We start from the raw sequence: 18,416 nt of genomic DNA on the forward strand, positions 1-18,416 counted from the left end.
ATATTTTGAAGTGGAAGAATGATAAGCCAAGGGCTAAGAAAAGTTAGTATCAGAGATACAAGAATATCAAAGGTTGCTTGAGGAACTAGGATTTACTGAGGAAAATTTGATCAGTGTAGAGAACCAACTGTCACACATGAAAAATGAGTTAGTTAATGGAAAATGAGAACTGGTGAGAACTAGTGAGCATCTATCACAGGAAGTAGGACACTTTAATGAGGAGTTGAGATGTCTAAATGATAAACTTGTAGAAGTAAATTCAACAAAGCTGGATTTTCAATTAAAACTTGATGAATGTCAAGTATTAAAAGTCTAAGTATCGTGGGAAACATTTTGAACAGGAAAAGGAATTAGATGAATCAGAACTGTTGGTTGAAGGCCAAATTAAAAGCCAACACTGATGGACTTCCTGCAAATGACCAATGTCGCCAAAGGTTGCACATGTCTAAGGAACTGGTCGGTCATATCTGCCAGCTATTGCAGGATTTGGCACCGCAGGGACATGGAGGGCATCCGCTACCAGTGGCCATGAAAATGACCATAACACTCAATTTCTACGCCAGTGGTTCCTTTCAGGACTCCACAGGTGACCTCTGTGGGATATCACAAGCCTCCACCCACAAATGCATCCATGAGGTCGCGGATGACGTCTTTGCAAGTGCACACAACTTTGTGCATTTCACCCAGGACCAAGAGAGCCAGGATGCAAGAGCAATTGAATTTGCCCAGATCTAGGGTTTCCCACAGGTGCAGGGTGTGGTTGACTGCAGTCATGTGACACTCAGGTTTCCATTGCAACAAGCAGTCAACTATGTCAACCGCAAGGGCTTCCATTCGCTCATGCTGCTACTCGCAATTTGGTGGAGCAAACCATCGGGATGCTAAAAATGAGGTTTTGTCACCTGGACCAGTCTGGTGGCACCCTGTAATATAGTGCATAGAAGTGTTGTGCATCGTTGTCGCCAGCTACACCCTTTACAATCATCTATGAACGTTTGACTCCAGTCTGGCTCATGGCAGCGCCCATACCCTCTGTGATAATGCTCCTGTCATGGAGACCCATGGAGGCCCTAATAGTCACTCAATTGCAGGAGGATGATGATGACATGCAGTGAGGACACTCCGTAGATCTGCACATAGCCTCTGAGAATGCCTGACTCCTGTCTGTCCAAGGATGACTTGGTTGCGCTCTGTGATCAGGACCATATCATGGAGACACAGCCAAGAAACTTTAAAAGCATCTGATCCTTTGTCAGTCTTCAGCACCTGAGCCCTTCATGAGTACAGCATCACTGGTCACAGATGCTGAGAAGATGGGGGTCAGACCCACCTTGAAGGTGCTGAGAGCACACAGCGAGAATGAGAGAGCTCTGTGACACCTGCCCATGACATTCTGGCAGCAATGACAAACACCGTCGAGGTGCAGGCATCATTAATACGTCTAGGGAGTGTGAGGCCGGATCATCACTTTGGTCTGAAGGCTGCACAAAGCACAGGGAAAAGGCTCTGGACTGAGACACCTGCCTTTATCTTGTGTAGAAAGGTTTCACATCTGAATGACATGAATCCTGCTCATAGAACAAGGAGCCAGAGACATTTTTGTGAGTTTATTTACATTAGTGAATATTATGTACAAGTGATTAACACCTGTGCCCAGGCTGTGCAACTATATCTTCTTAACGTTCCTAACCCTGACGCTACATCTTGGTGCTCCCCGGACATCCACAATGGAAGTGGAGGCAGCCTGCTGACTGCGACACCCTGTTTGTGATGACTTTGCTGGGCGCCCTCTTAAGGGCCGAGACCTGGAGAGCCCCAGCCTCCTTTCAGGATCCTGCTGTGTGGCAGTGGTACCCTCCTCAACCTGCGGAGCTGGAGCTGCTGAGGTCATATGAAGAGGGGATTCGAATGGGCTGGGCAGTCCCAGAGTCACCTGGATGGTGTACACCTGCTAGTCCTCCTCCCTATGGCTGCTTACATGCCCCAAGCTGACTCCTTGAGGAGGAACGGGTAGCTGGAGTGAGATCCGGCTGCCCCGCACTCCTCTTGCGTAAACACTTTTGGAGGCCAACTATGGCATTGGCGATGGAGTTCAGTCCATGCAGCAGTGCAGGAGGGACATCCTGGACTAAGGTTCCGTGGCAGCTGCCTTCCTACCAGTGTTGATTTCAGTGCGTTGGCATGCCAGCGCTATCACCTCAGCCTGCAGGCGGACAGACTCCTCCATCATGCCTTGCAATCTAAGGAATGCAGTGGATATCCCTCCCTGATGTTCCCAAGCTTGCCTTTGTGGCTTTTAAAAAATTAATTCACGGGATGTGGCCTTCGCTGAATGGGCCAGCATTTACAGCCCATCCCTAATTGTCCTTGAGAAGGTGGTGGTGAGCTGCATTCTTGAACCGCTGCAGTCCATGTGGTATAGGTACACCCACAGTGCTGTTAGGAAGGGAGTTCCAGGATTTTGACCCAGCGACAGTGAAGGAACGGCGATATATTTCCAAGTCCGGATGGTGAATGACTTGGAGGGGAACTTCCAGGTGCTGGTGTTCCCATCCAACTGCTACCCCTGTCCCTCTAGATGGTAGTGGTCGTGGATTTGGAAGATGCTGTTGAAGGAGCTTTGATGAATTCCTGCCTTGAATCTTGTAGATGTTACATGCTGCTGCTACTTTGCGTCGGTGCCAGTCAAGTGGGCTGATTTGTCCTGGATGGTGTCAAGCTTCTTGAGTGTTTTTGGAACAGCACTCATCCGGGCAATTGTGGATTATTCCATCACACTCCTGACTTGTGCCTTGTGGATGATGGACAGGCTTTGGGGAGCCAGGAGGTGAGTTACTCGTCACAAGATTCCTAACCTCTGACCTGCTCTTGTAGTCACAGTATTTATAAGGCTAGTCCAGTTCAGTTTTTGGTCAATGGTAACCGCCGGTATGTTGGGGGATTCAGTGATGGTAATGCCATTGAATATCAAGGGGCGATGGTTGGATTCTCTCTTGTTGGAGACGGTCATCACCTGATACGTGTGTGGCGCAAATGTTACTTGCCACTTGTCAGCCCAAGACTGGTTATCGTCCAGGTCTTGCTGCATTTGGACATGGACTGCTTCAGTGTCTGAGGAGTCACGAATGGTGCTGAACATCGTGTATTCATCAGCGAACATCCCCGCTTCTAACCTTATGATGGAAGGAAGGTCATTGATGAAGCAGCTGAAGATGGTTGGGCCCAGGACAGTACCCTGAGGAGCTCCTGTCCTGGAGCTGAGATGACTGACCTCCAACAATCACAACCATCTTCCTTTGTGCTATGTATAACTCCAACCAATGGAGAGTTTTCCCCCTGGTTCCCATTGACTCCAGTTTTGCCAGGACTCATTGATGCCATACTCTGTCAAATGCGAACTTGATGTCAAGGGCTGTCACTCTCAACTCACTTCGGGAGTTCAGCCTTTTTGTCCATGTTTTAACCAAGGCTGTAACGAGGTCAGGAGCTGAGTGGCCCTGGCAGAACCCAAACTGGGCGTTATTGAGCAGGTTATTGCTAAGCAAGTACCAGTGTTGGGATTTAATGCAAATTTGGGATGATTTTATGATTTATTGATCATACTCTTAAAGCATCCAATAAATATGAAGCATCAATGGCTATGGTAGCATAGTGGTTATGTTACTGTACTCTTAATCCAGAGGCTTGGACTAATAACTTGGTGACACAAGTTCAAATCCAACGCTGGGAGTGGGGGACTACAAATTCAGTTACTAGCAGTTGGGTCTTCAGGAGAAGAAACCAGCCTCCAAGAACTGCCAGCTAACCAGATGGTTGGCAGCTTTTCAGTTCCAGCAACACCACCAGAAATGGTGACCACTGCGGGGAGTAAAAATGGCCTGGAATGAGGAACAACTGTGGAGGCTTCAGAGGAGAGGTAAGTGGGACAGCCTCACCAGGTCCAGGCAGGCCAGGGTGTCTTCCCACATTAGTGATCCTTCCCACTGATTAACTGAAACCACCCCCACCCCACACCTCCCAGCCTGCTCCTGCTGGGGTCATTACATTCCACCAATGGAGTGTATTTTGGTTACAAAGAATTCATAGGAGCCTAGCAGAAGTCATTCTAAACTTATTTTTACTGGAGGAAAGTAAACTGAGAGAAAATTATGCTAGCTTTAAAACAACAAAAGGTATTGAAGCAGTAAACAATTTAACTTGTACCTCTGCCCCCTCATTTTACAAAATTAAAAGCCTTGAACAGGTTTACATTTTAAAATGTCTTCATTGACTTTGAAACACTTTGGGCATTGTTGAAAATTTTTATATGAATGTTCATTATTTAATTAACCACAAGATTAGCCCTGCCAAAATTAGTATAAGGTCATTTTTGCAGTTGCTATTATGTGCTCACAGAAGTAACTGGTTGTGTGCCAAACTGTTTATCATTATCTCTCTTTACTTCATTTTAGCTGCCGTATTGAAGTATGAGAACAACGTTATGAACATTCGACAATTCAACTGTTCTCCCCATCCTTACTGGCTACCAAATTTTATGGATGTCTTTACTTGGTCCTTGCCATTTGTTGGTGAGAAAGGTGTGTGACTAGAATTATAATGTATCAATTTAATATAGTCTGTCAGTTTTAAAGACTGCTATGTTAATAATGGTAATTCCCAATATCATATTCGTTGTTAAGTCACATGGATTTAAATTCTTATTATATTAAACTTTGTTTTAGATGAAACCAAATTATATACATTAATTATGTAACCATTCTTCTAAGTCTTCATGAAATTATCAATAAAAATTCCAATTTTCTCATAATTAAAAAAAGTTTCTTCTGAAAATAAATAAAACATTTTATTAAAGTTTAATGTAGAGCTTAACCATAATGACTGACTATGGAGTGCAAAAAAATGGGAACATTAAATCTTATTCCTTCTGCATGATATTCATGTGGATAATTCTAATGTTGCACTTCTTATTGGAGTATAAAAAACACTTGAGCAAAACTTAAGTGTTTATCATACTCAGTCTGTAATCAGTGACATTCTATAGAAAATGTCTTAATCATTCAGCAACACTGAAATCACTGTAGCATTGTATGTTTGATCATTTATCTGGTAGGAGCTTATACAATACATCAACTCTGGAAAGATGTTTTCTCTCATCTGTTGTCTTGGTCCCGACTTGGTTTGAAGGAACATATGTCCTCTAGTTCTGTAGTCACAAACTTTGTTAAACAATATGAAACATGCCCCTTTTACCTTAAAGATAAATTGATATGTGTTTTTGTTTCAAACACTCAAAGAGAAAACTATCTGAAATTTAAAGGAATAGTTAAGTTTTCATTAAAACAAAATGATTCAAAGCAGTCTAGGTGATCCTGCTCAATGCTGTATATTAAGGAAGAAAGTTTTTAGAAAACGAAAATTGAATAATAATATTGCAATTAATGGTATGCCTCACTTAGAATGCAGGCTGGAATCAGGAAAACTACACTACCAAATGGGATGTTTTTCTGAAATCTTTTTGTTAGTTTAATTGGAATAAATCAACTGGATACAATTTACTCTGATATGAATGTACATCCGAGTGGAAGTCAGAAAAGTGTACATGAGAAAAGCAAATTGATAGTTTTCGCTAGGGATGTTTGTATCATTGTCTATGAATTTTTTAAGAAACCATAGGCTGAATTTTATGTTTCTCAGCGGGGTGGGGGAGGCAGAACAGAAACTGGGGCCTCCCATCCTTGCTGTCACTCCACATCCATCAAGCATCAGATAGCCAATTAGTGGCCCTCTGGATGAAAGCAAGCCAATTATAGCTGCAAAGGAAGCTTGCTTCCTGACCACAAATCCTTCCCCTTGCTCCCTTCCTACCCTGTAGTTGTTATCAGGGCCAATAGCCCAAATCATCTGATCAGTGTTGGAATCACTGCGTCCAACACTGATCAGACAGAAAACTGTCCACTTAACTGGTTGTGTTTAAAAAGGTCAAACCTCCAATGCAGCATCCAGAACTCCATCAGCGCAGGAATCCACACAGAGACCTGTGAAGAGGATCAGCACAGAAGACATGCTCACCCCCAACCCTTTTTATGGCACTAGCTGCTGTATTCTGGGAAGTATTTTAAGGCCCAGTATTTAATGAATGAATGTGGGTTGGTGAACGGATGAGTGGATAAATGAGTGATTAGGTGAGTGGGTAGGTGGATGAGTGGTTAGTGGGTGAGGTGAGTAGGTGGGTAGCTGGGTGAGTGGGTAGCTGGGTGAGTGGGTAGGTGGATGAGGTGGGTAGTTGGGTCAGGGGGATAGCTCAATGGTCAGGGGTGGTAGTCAGGTGGTTGGGGGCTTTGTCAAGTCTGAGGTGGTAGTTAAGTGGTGGGAGGGAAGTAGTTGGGTGGTCAAGGGGTTAGTCAGTGATCAGGGGATGTAATTGGGGGCGGGGGAGTGGTTTGTTGTGGAGTTACCCATGTGTTAGACCTCTTTTAAACTGCCTAACATTTCCTGGGTAATTATCTATAAAAGTATCTTGCATCTGCAAGCAGGGCCCCAGGCAATGGGGAATCAGCCCCTCGAGATTTTAAATGTCCCAGGCAATCACACGTAGGTCTGTGCATCAGGACTTCCACAGGATCCTGACCTGCATCATCAGTCATACATTTGGTCGTCAATGATGCTGAGACCAGATGATTTGGGCCAACACTTCTCATGCCTGTTTTTAGATGCCACAATATTGTCAGTTGTTGTGACTTTGAGTTACTATAAAAAGTAATATGGGGTTGAATTTTTGTTGCAGCTACATTCACAGAGGAATACAACTCACACCTCAGTGTGAAAACATAACCCGTGGGTTCTGACAAACTGTGGTGCAAAGCAGGGGCTCCGAGCCCATTCGGCAGTGTAAGTCAGGACGCCATGTGGCAGACGGGTAATGCTGCATTCACGGCCAAAATTGTAAAGGCCCCTGCTCTCAGAATCGGCCATTAATATTCATTGAAGGCATAATTTTTTTTTAAATGTCCACGACACATGAAAAAGCAGCCAATGCTGATATTTTATGTTTTGTGTTAGAAATTTATTTTTTCTTCTACATTCTTTAATTTTGTCTCTCTGGACCATTTGCAATTCCCCAGACTATACAATGGGTTGGTTTACTTTGATATAACACTTAGACGTGCACAAAAACAGCCTGGAGTGACACATCCAACTTCTTTCCCACTCTCTTTGATTTTCATTGGCCTCATTAGCACTTTTTCCAATAGAGAATTACGATGAACGCTCACTGGATGAGGCTCAAGGTTAGTTCACGGCATTGTTCTGAAATTTTAATGTCACTTTTTCCTTGTTTCAGTGACAGAGATGTTGGTGAATGTTCTAAATATCTGCTCTGATGATGAACTGATGACAGATGGAGATGAGATATTTGATGGTAGGAACATTTTAAAAGTTATGGTTATTGAATAGTTAAGAAAAAGAGTTGCTTTCATATGGTTGAAACTTTGATTGTCTGTGAAGGTTATGGCCTATGCCTGAATCTGCTTTTGTTTTACACCAACAACAACATTCTTAAGATAATACTTTTAACAGAGAAACACCCCCAGCATTTTGTAATAAGACAAAAATAGATACAGAGCCAAAAAAGATTTTAGGAAGTGTTGATGATGAGGTAAGTTTTAAGGAGGATCTTAAAGGAGTAGGGGTGAGGGAGTTAGATAAGGAAGGAATTCCAGCCTATAGGGATTAGAGGCTGGAAGTGCAGCCATTAATGATGTGGAAAAGGGAGGCAGGGAGTACATAAGGCTACAGTCAGAGGGAGGCAGAGTTATGAGGAAAAGAATCAGGACTAGAGGAGGCTATGGAGATAGTGAGAGATTTAATCAAAAAGATTACAATTTTAAATTGGGGGTGTTGGAGGAACCTGTCCAATGTACATCCGTAAGGGTGAGCAAGTCTTGGAGCAGGATAGGATATGGGCAGCACAGTTTTGATGATCTGAATTTTATGGAAGGTGGAAGATGGGAGGCAGCATGGATGATAACAAAGGCATCAATGAAAATTTCCTCAAGAGATGAGTTGAGGGCGAGGCATGGGTCAGAAATGTAATGGAGGTGGACGTACAGTCTTTTGATGGAAAAGACATGCGGTCAAGTAGAATCCTTAGGTTGCCAACAGTTTGGTTCAGCCTGATGTGGGGTATAGAATGAGTGGCAAAAGTAGAATTTGCAGCAGTGGCCGAAGATGATAGCTTTAGTCTTCCCAATGTTTAACTGGAAGAAATTACAGCTTACCCAAAATTGGATGGCAGACAAGCATTCTGAAAACACAAACACTGGAGCAGTCAATATGTGTGGTGAAGAGGTAGAATTAGGTGTCACGAGCAATATGTGGTGGAAGCTCACCCCGTGTAAATGGATGATGTTATGAAGTGGACAGCGTGTAGATGGGGAAGAGAAGGCCAATGATAGATTCTTAAGGGACTCTAGAGGTAATGGTGCAGGTGCAAGAAGGGGAATCATTACTGAATATGCACTGGCTATAATTAGATAGGTGATAGGTAATGAAACCAAATGAGAGCAGTCCCATTGAGTTGGACAATAGCAGTGAGACTTGGTGAGGATGGTGTTTTTGATTATGTCAAATTGAACAGAGTTGAACGAGACATAATGCATCTTGATGATAGTCACAGAGAATTGAATCTGTAACTTTAGCTCAGGCAATTTTGGCGCTGAGGCCAAGGTGGAAATCTGATATGAGAGTTTGATGTTTTGATGTTCTAAAAATGTGCAGAAATATTTAAGCTTATATTTTCTGAAACAAATTGATATGTTTTGATCCAAGCAAATGCAGCTGCAGCTCGTAAAGAGGTCATCAGGAATAAAATTCGAGCCATTGGCAAAATGGCTAGAGTATTTTCCGTGCTCAGGTAAGAGTTCATAAGGTTATATGTTCTCACAGATTTTTCAGCCAGTTTTTTTTATTCTTATTCAAGTACTTTTCAATAATCTCTAAGCTGTTCACTCCAACACTGTAATTGTTAAGGGGCTTCAAAAGAGGTCAAAAATTATTCACAAATGATGATTTAAAAAACTGTATTCTATCATTTTATTAATTATTTTGGAGTTAATCCACTAATTGAATATTATTTAAATATCATTTTTGGAAATAGTACTCAAAACGTAAATTGGGTATTGAATAATTTAAACCTATTCCATTGTTCACCCAAACGTTTGTTAAGAATTTTGCAAGTGGCAGTCAAAGTGCCATTTGGATTTTAGCATGCTTTCATGAATCTTAATCTTATATTTGAAATGGACTGCTGTAGCAGACTCCTAGATAAACATCCTGGTCAACACAAATCAATATTTTATATATGTTCAGTGTGTGTGTATATTTGTGTGTGTGTGTGTAGTAAGCAGAACATTTGAAACTAAACTTGTCTATGTATGCATTTCTCATATTCAGAGGTGCAGATGCTTATTTTCCTATCTCAGATATGCATACAATTATAGAAATTACAGAAGGAAGTCATTCCACTTACTGTGCCCAGTGTTGATTTCTTAACTGGAACTATTTACTATATTTACTATTTCCCTGTCATATATACACTGACATCTACATTTTCACTCTTCAAATGCTTAATTCAACTCCATTTTTAATGATATATGGGGCAGAATTTTAACTGCCAAGGGGAGACAGGTTCTGGTGTAAGCCGGGGTTTAAAACTCCGACAAGTGGCATCAGGTGGGAACCCAATATGATCCCGCCCACTTCTAGGTTTAACTGGCGGCAGTTGGAGGCAAGGAGAAAACGATTATGGAGCTGTTCGTCGATCACTTCAATGTAGAACCAGGCTATCAGTTGTGAATTTAACCCAGCATTCATAAGAAATAGGAGCAGGAGTAGGCCATTCAGCTAATCAAGTCTGAAATAGTCTGGAATTCACCAGGGTAGATAAGATGAGAGCACAGTGGGAGCCATTGCTCACTGAAACTAATGTCCTGGAAAGCCTTTGGAACTAAATAACTGCTGGACTGCCTATGCAAAAGTTTTGTTTGTGTTATTTGTTCTTTGAGCCAGATTCCACTGCTTCACAGGTAGCTTCCAACTTTCTGAAAGTCATTGCACATACCTCGTACTTTACTCACCTTGATTTGCATTTCTCTGCTGTCATTCTTCACTGCAGCCAGGGAGCAGGTTATGCAGCTCTAACTTAGACCCCTGATGAGCGACAGAGGAGCAGTAATGACAACACCAGTAGCACCTACAGCAGCAGGAGAAATACCAGCAATGACACAAGCTTGCTTCTGCTCAGCCAAATGCCCCTCCCATGGACATAGAGGATGGATACAGATACAGATCCAGCCCGAAGAAGGAAATACCCCAAACACAAAACCTAAAGGCACAGGATCAGCTCTCTCGAAATTACTGAGCACCCGTGTCTCATGAGGCTCAGGCTTTCACAGCAGGTCATTGCTGACGCTTGCTGCTTTCTGGTATAAGACCTCCTTCACTCTGGCCCTAGTGGGCATGCATTGCCAGTGGCTGTCAAGGTGGTTATCACTGGCTGGTCATCCCTCAGTTCTTTACATCACCCTGGAGTTCTGTGTTTTATTCTGAAAGGAGAGAAAGCAAAGAGTTATAAGTGTGAGAAATGGATGTATGGAGAAGAGGGAAGGACAGTATTTGTGAACGGTGACAGTGTGAGATGGCAATAAGATGAGGGGGATTGTAAATGTTGACTGTTTTGATAGGGATATGAGGAAGCACATGGAGAAAGAGTAATGAGTGAACCTGCAATTTTTGTTGGTCTGAGGAGTGCTATGCAAGACAACGCTGGGAAATTCAGAGTATGGTGGTTGGCATCTTAAGGTGGGATGCCACTCACCTTTCCTGCCCTGGTGAGGTCTTTGAACCTCTTGGGTACTATATCCAGGTTTGAGGGGCCACACGCCTGCTCCTTATTTCCTTTGTTACTTCCATTCACGCCTGCTTGATTTGAGAGGTTGTCTTCTTCCTCTCGTAAGTGGGAAACAGCACTTCAGTCCCTCAGATCTCACAGCAGGACTTGCAGTTTTTGTTGGTTACCTGGGCAATATCCAGGCTTAGGCTGACAAGTGGCAAGCAACATTTGTGACACACAAGTACCAGGCAATAACCATCTTCAACAAGACAGAATCTAACCATCACCCTTGACATTCAATGGCATTACCATCACTGAATCTCCCACTATCAACATCCTGGGAGTTATCATTGACCAGACACAGAACTGGACTAGCCTTATAAATACTATGGCTACAAGAGCAGGTCAGAAGCTAGGAATCCTATGGTGAGTAACTCACCTGACTCCCCAAAGCCTGTCCACCATCTGCAAGGCACAAGTCTGGAGTGTGATGACATACTCTCCACTTGCCTGGATGAGTGCAGCTCCAACAACACTCAAGAAGTTCAACACCATCCAGGACAAAGCAGCCCACTTGATTGGCACCACAGCCACAAACATCTGCTCCCTCCACCACTGATGCTCAGTGGCAGCAGTGTGTACCATCTACAAGATACATCTCAGGAACTCACCAAGGCACCTTAGACAGCACCTTCCAAACCCATAACCCACTACCATCTAGAAGAACAAGGGCAGCAGATGCATGGGAACACCACCACTTGGAAGTTTCCCTCTAAGACACTCACCATACTGACTTGGAAATACATTGCTGTTCCTTCACTGTCGCTGGGTCAAAATGCTGGAACTCCCTCCCTAACAGCACTGTGGGTGTACCTAAACCACATGGACTGCAGCAATTCAAGAAGGCAGCTCACCACCACCTTCTCAAGGCAATTAGGAATGGGCAATAAATGCTAGCCGAGCCAATGATGCACAGATCCAGTGAATGAATTAAAAAAGCCTCAAATCCATGTTCCCTGGTTACTGGCCATTATTTCACTGAAAACATTTTCCCTTTCAAAACCCTTTATGATTTTAAATACCACTATCAAATCTTCCCTTAACCTTCTCTGCCCTAAGGAGAACAACCACAACTTCTCTAGTCTCTCCATGTAACTGAAGTCTTTCATCCCGGCACTATTCTAGTAACTTTCCTCTGCATTCTTTGTGTGGTACCCAGCATTTGACTCGATACTCAGCTGGCGATTTAACCAGAGTTTTATTAAGATTTAGCATAACTTCCATGCTTTTGCCCCTATTTAGAAATTAAACCAAGGATCCTGTATGCCTTTTTGAACAATCTTCTCAATTTATCTTGTCAGCTTCAAAGACTTGAGCACATACACCCCAGGTTTCTATGACCTTGCACCTCTGTTAAAATTGTACCATTTAGTTCATATTGCCTCCCCTCATTCTTCTGACCAAGATGAATTGGTGCACACTTCCCTGCTTCAAATTTTATCCGCCACGTGTCCATCCATTCCACCAGGCCAACAATATCCTCTTGAAGTCCATTACTATCTTCCTCCCTTTTTACTACATTTCCAAGTTTCATGATATCTGCAAATTTCAAAATTGTTCTCTTCATCTGAAAGTCCAAGTTATTAATGTACATAAAACGACAACAGTGGATCTAGTACTGAACTCTTGGAAATATCACTTCATACATCACTCTACTCAAAAACAGCAATTTAATGCAACTCTTTTTTTCAATCTCATCAACCAATTTTGACTCCACATAGCCACTGTCCCTTTAGTGCCATAAGCTTCAATTTTGCCAGTTAGCATTCCAATAATCCTTTGTGAGAACATTTCTTCTAACTTTCCTCTTCATTCTTTTAATAATTTGATGTCTTGCCTCCTGATATTGATCTACCAGGCAGTGAAAACAATCCTTCACTATTTACCCCAAAATATCTTTCATAATTTGGAAAATCTCCTCACGATCTTCCAATTTCTTAACTACAATCTATTACCTCCAATATATGACTTAAGCAAATCTTTGCTGTGACCTTTCGAAAGGTCCTTCCTATCGCAGCATTCCCAGAACTGCACAGAACACTCCAGGTTGCAGTGCATTTTACCAGATTTTTTAGCACATTTTTGTGATCTTGGTATGGAACAAACATTAACATGCTAGCACTGTAACGATCATAGAATGATTATAGCAGAGAAGGAGGCTATACAGTGTATGGAATGAAAAATCCTATTGACATTTTAAGCACTATTTATGTTATTATTTTTTTTCCACAAAACTGTTCAAGCCACCCACGCTATTTGCTGAAATCACGGCACTTCTGACATCTGTCCACAGTCAAGCTATAATATCAGATTCTGCTGGGATCAGAATGTCAACCAAATCCTGGGGTAGAATCTTCTGGTTAGTGTGCGGGGCCCGCTCGCCGAGGTGTAAAATGATGTGCGGTGACATCGGGCGTGCGTCCCAACATCACCACGAGTCACTTCGTTTTTCAGTTCGTCAGGCATGCAGCTGAGTCGTCTGTGCACCTGCCATACGATCAAAAGTGTATTAAGGCCGTTTAAAAAGCCAATAAAGCAATTAGCTGAGCTGCCCGTCCAACCTTAAGGCTGCCAGCAGGCGAAGAGCCCAGATGGCCTTCGCATTTTTCATGGAACCTCATCCACAGGCGGGGTGAGGTTTCGTGAAGGTTTTTAAAGTGTTTGAAAAATTTTTAATAAAATTAATGGACATATCCCAGCACTTGTGACAGTTTCACATGAGGGGACATGTCCTTAAAATTTTTTTTTTACCTTTATTCACTGTTTTATAAGTGAAAGTAATCTCCCTGAGGCACCGATCGGCTGCGTGCCTTCCCCCGCACATCCCTCCCTGACAGGGAGAAAATTCCCTCCCTGGAGTGAGGAATAAGAGTTGAAATCATTTTTGGCCTTCTTCTCCGACAGACATTGAGATTTAGAAATTTAATCTCTTACTAAACAGTACATGATTTAGAGGGATTTACACTAATTGTAAATCATAGTGGAGTGTGCTCTATCATTGAATCATTGTTGATAATCTAAACAGAACATTTATATGCTGCTTTGACTTTGACCTGTTATTCTGAAACCAGTTGGCTGAAGAAATCATGTGAGGGAGTCAAGGGGATGGGCACTATTTTTGTGGCAAATAATCTCAGTGCAGTCATGGATTCAGGAATCTAGTTTTCTAATTTTATAGTAAGTGGCTCACTTATATTCAGAGTCTATAATTGTAGGACGTTTAAAGAAGAAACTTATAGGTGAAACACAGTAAAAATCACACTGATTTGGTCTCTTTTTCAGAGAGGAGAGCGAGAGTGTTTTAACTTTAAAAGGCTTGACTCCAACCGGTATGCTGCCCAGTGGAGTGCTGTCTGGAGGCAAACAGACCTTACAAAGCGGTTGGTGTGCTTTGCAGTCCATCCTTCCTAATACTTTACTGTGCCTAAGTCAGTTGTCCCTGATGACAAGAAACTTTTGTTATTCTTTGGTGGTTCTTATTCAGATGTTTTAAAATGTCCTATTATAAGTTGCCTTTTGATAAGAAATAATGAGGATTTTTACTTTATGAACATAAAGATGTCCACAAAGTAATTGTTCTGTACTATTTAAACCTAGGAGGTAAATCTGTATGGTTATTTGATGTATTGAATGCCAATAATATTTACACAAGATATGAAGTATTTATTAACTTGTACAAAATATAGACAATTTAAAAAATATTTGCTGCTTTCTGCAAGCACACTATTATGTTCTTAGGTAAAGTCACGCAGAAATTGAGAATTCACAGTATGAGGAACTGTAGACACAAACCCATGTTTTGTCACTCTGTGGTACAGCATGTTAGCATATCATTGCATTATGCCACTGGGATGACCCTGCATGACTAGGATTTGGGTACCAATAGGGTTTAATTATTCTGGAGGCTTTGAGGGGGGTGGGGGGGGGGGGGGGGGGGGGGGGGGGGGGGGGGGGGGGGGGGGGGGTGTTGCTGTTGGGGGGGGTGGTAGGCGGTGGGCGGTATTAGCTTTGGAAAGAGAATTTTCTAACGTGCAGTTTGTTGGCACAATGGTCTACTAGTGATTTATTTTATAGTAATGCAAAATGTAAGTCAGCCAAAGGATGCCTTTACATCTTAAAAATGAACATTAGATTAAGACTATAAATTTAGTTATGGACAACTGACATTGAAACTGCGACCGGTGCAATGATTGATATCTTTCCCAAGTTTAACAAACATGCCTAAAATTTTAAGTTGTGCTGCAGAGGTGGAGCTCATTCCATCAACATTGGTGCAATCTGTTTCTCTGTGTTGTGGTGTATAAATGGAAATTCACACTCCTGACTTAAGTCATTGTTTTTTTCTACTAACTCTAAATCATGATACTTTATTCAAATGACATTTCTTCCTCTTGACTGAAGAAGTAAATGAGTGATCACATTACTTTTCTGTTTTCTTTGTAGCCATCGGTAGCTTTTGCATCAAAAATCTAAGATATTATTTTTGACCGAGTAACTTATTAATCTACTTTTTTGACTGGTCCTCACCAGTATTGATAGGCAGTGTTCTACTGTATTAGGAGCTAAATATGTGGCACTTTGAAATTCTACTATGTTGTGCCACAAAGTGGCTGGATTCCATTTGGTACCAACAATACTTTGTGCATTAATATTTCAATCCCAATAATTCAATAATGCTGCTGGGGAGGCAGTGAGTATAAGCAAAGTGCCTGTCCCCTGGAACTGTGGGAAGATCTGAGAGCCAGCCACCAGGCTACTTCTGTGAACCTTCTAGTTGCACAGCCTTTGAATAGCATTAGTTAAAGGTTGGGAGCTAGCCAGCAGCTCTTGGTTTGGCTAGAGAGGCCTATGATGTGGAGAATTGCACAAGGGAGAAAATAAAATGAATTAAAAAGTTGCAAGAGTCATTTCCAAATGATCACAAATTCAGACCATCAGTAATTTTCCATTTGTGTCATTTATACTAGAAACAAAGTTTTGCATAAAGGTTTTATATTGTGGTTTAAAAAGATGTCGTTTGAGTCACAATGTAACTTATATTACTATTCTGCAGAATTATTTCATTCTCAAACTACACTGGATTATAATTCTGCTGATGCGATATATCAAATCTCGATGAGTCAAATCCCAGGGGAGCTGTCTCCAAATTCATGCTAAGTGATTGCTGAGGAGACCCCATTCCCACATGAACGTGTCTCTATGACCAGGATTTTCTAGCCTCGCCATGGCGGGACCTGGAAGATCCTGGCAACAGGAAGGACCGGAAAGTCTTGGCCTATGTAACCCCATATTCCTACAGATGCAGTTTATGTCAAAAACAACAGATTCAAATGTCAAATGAAAACACAACAAACAATTAATGTGTGAAAAATCTTTATTAAACTTGGTTACACTTTACAATGACCTGACCTTGCAAAACGCTAAAGCTTTGCATTGAAAAAGGCTGGAGGCCATTTGGGCAGTTTTGTTAGTCTTGGACTACATGGGTAGTATCCCCACACACACACCTTAAACCAGCTTATATTTCAGCTCTTTCCTGGACTCGAACTCAAGTTCTGTCGAAGGGTCATGAGGACTCAAAACGTCAACTCTTTTCTTCTCCGCCGATGCTGCCAGACCTGCTGAGTTTTTCCAGGTAATTCTGTTTTTGTTTTGGGTAGTATCTTGACATTCACAAAGAAACGTGGTTTCTTTGACTTGCCTATCATAAGAAGCAGCAGGTTTTCAGTGCTGTCCATGTTGGTACTGCTGGTACACGTGCCTTGCTCTGCTTTCCACTATTACTTTCTACCACATTTCACCTTAAACATCCAAGAGCAGTCTGAGGCATTTAAGGTATGGGTGAAACCAATTTGAAGCCAGTCATCAGTCACTGCTGCTGTACCCTCACCATGTGGAAGACGATGCTGTGCCTTGTCCAGCCATCCATCACTGAAGGTCAACTCCATGTGGCATAGCTTCTTTGCAAGGGCGACTTCCTTTTCCTGCAGGATTGGACCAAAGGCGGGTACGTTCTCTGCTCAAGCTACCTTGAACCACATTAGCAGAGCTTCTTCAATGTTGAGATATGCAGCCATTCTCATTCTGTTCCTTGCTGGAGAGAATACCTAATTGCAAAACTATTTCAAGATGTTTGCTTGTGTTTCATAATGGCGGACAAACTTGATGGTGGAATCCCCCATTCCTTTGCGATGTCCGCCTTTCGTTTCACGCCACAGTTTTGCTGTATCGACTTCACCTTTTCCCTAATCAACAACACTTTTAACTTGTTCACAGATTTAGCCATACTCACAGGTTTTGCACATCCCTCAGAGGGAGATCTCAATGTCAAATGATGGCTGCCCCAGCGCTCCATGATTTCACGCTCTTTTTTGACCTAATTCCACTCTGCTTGTTTGGCGCAGTCATATGACAAGTTTGGACAAATTCAGCTCATCTGGAGTAACCAGTGCATAATTTAAGTTTATCATGGGCATCATTCTAAGGGATTTGCTATTTTGCTGGCGGGAACGGTTGAGGGCTTCAACATTACTGGAATTTCATGTCTGGCTCATCCGATTTAACTGTAGTCTGGTGTGGTTCCTCTACAGAGGAGGCCACATCTATTTGTGAAAGCTTAAGGGAGATTGGATGTGTTACTTTAAATAAACCCACGTGTAAGTATAAAAATATTCATATAATTTTCTACTTTCTTTGTATAACAATACCCTGCAGTGATTATTTAAGAGTGAATGTACAGGCAAGAATAGTCTGGCTAATTATCATACTCATGTCTGGGAATATGGTAAAGGTGGTAACAGCGTACATTGACATGGCAAATCTGTTGATTTACGTAAGCTGCAGGTTCATGATAGCCACTAGTTGCGAGGTCTTTAACATTCTTGACTATTAATGATCTGTTGAATATTGAATACTATTGAAAAAAAAGTTTATTGCTGAAAAGAGAGACATGTTGTCGAAGCTTTTCATCTTGTACTCATCAGGACAAACACAAGAAAGCCAAATTTCAAATAATCAAAACAATTTGTACTCCAGGAAAAAAGGGTGCCGATTGTTTGGCAAGTCGACTCTGATTGGCAATGCCTCATCCTTCCTGCTGCTTAAAATGTGTTCAGCTGTGTGATAAGGGAAGGCATTGGCTGCAGCATTAAGCTCCAAAATGGTATAGCTGGTGACTTCTTGATCTGCCTCACCTAAACACTTCCAGAGAAAGTTATATGTGCACATTCCAAGATGGTTTCCAGCACGAATTATGGCAGATGAGTGTGTGTGTGTGTGTGTGTGCGTGCGCGCTCCGGATGAGGGCAGCAGCTCCTCCACCCCTCTGCCAGTGACCATTGCATCCGGTGAGACTGCAATGACTGGGGAGATGCCAGCTGTAGAACCTTGTGTGTGCCTTGGACTCATTTTGGTTCCGGAGCAGCATCCTTGGCACCCAAACGTTAAGCATTATGAAGTCCAATTTCAG

General features: G+C 42.2%; 1 protein-coding gene across 3 annotated transcripts in view; it reads left to right on the plus strand.

Annotated features, from left to right (window-relative positions):
• The window catches only part of ppp3ca (protein phosphatase 3, catalytic subunit, alpha isozyme), a 501,801-nt gene that overhangs the window by 445,027 nt on the left and 38,358 nt on the right, over positions 1 to 18,416 (plus strand). For all 3 annotated transcript variants that reach the window (XM_041194273.1, XM_041194271.1, XM_041194272.1), the window contains exons 9-12: positions 4,452 to 4,577; positions 7,340 to 7,417; positions 8,827 to 8,911; positions 14,231 to 14,328. In XM_041194273.1, coding sequence (XP_041050207.1) covers positions 4,452 to 4,577; positions 7,340 to 7,417; positions 8,827 to 8,911; positions 14,231 to 14,328 — 387 coding nt within the window. The remainder of the gene's footprint in view (positions 1 to 4,451; positions 4,578 to 7,339; positions 7,418 to 8,826; positions 8,912 to 14,230; positions 14,329 to 18,416) is intronic.

The sequence above is a fragment of the Carcharodon carcharias genome, chromosome 8 (assembly GCF_017639515.1).
Source record: "Carcharodon carcharias isolate sCarCar2 chromosome 8, sCarCar2.pri, whole genome shotgun sequence".
Lineage (NCBI taxonomy): Eukaryota > Metazoa > Chordata > Chondrichthyes > Lamniformes > Lamnidae > Carcharodon > Carcharodon carcharias.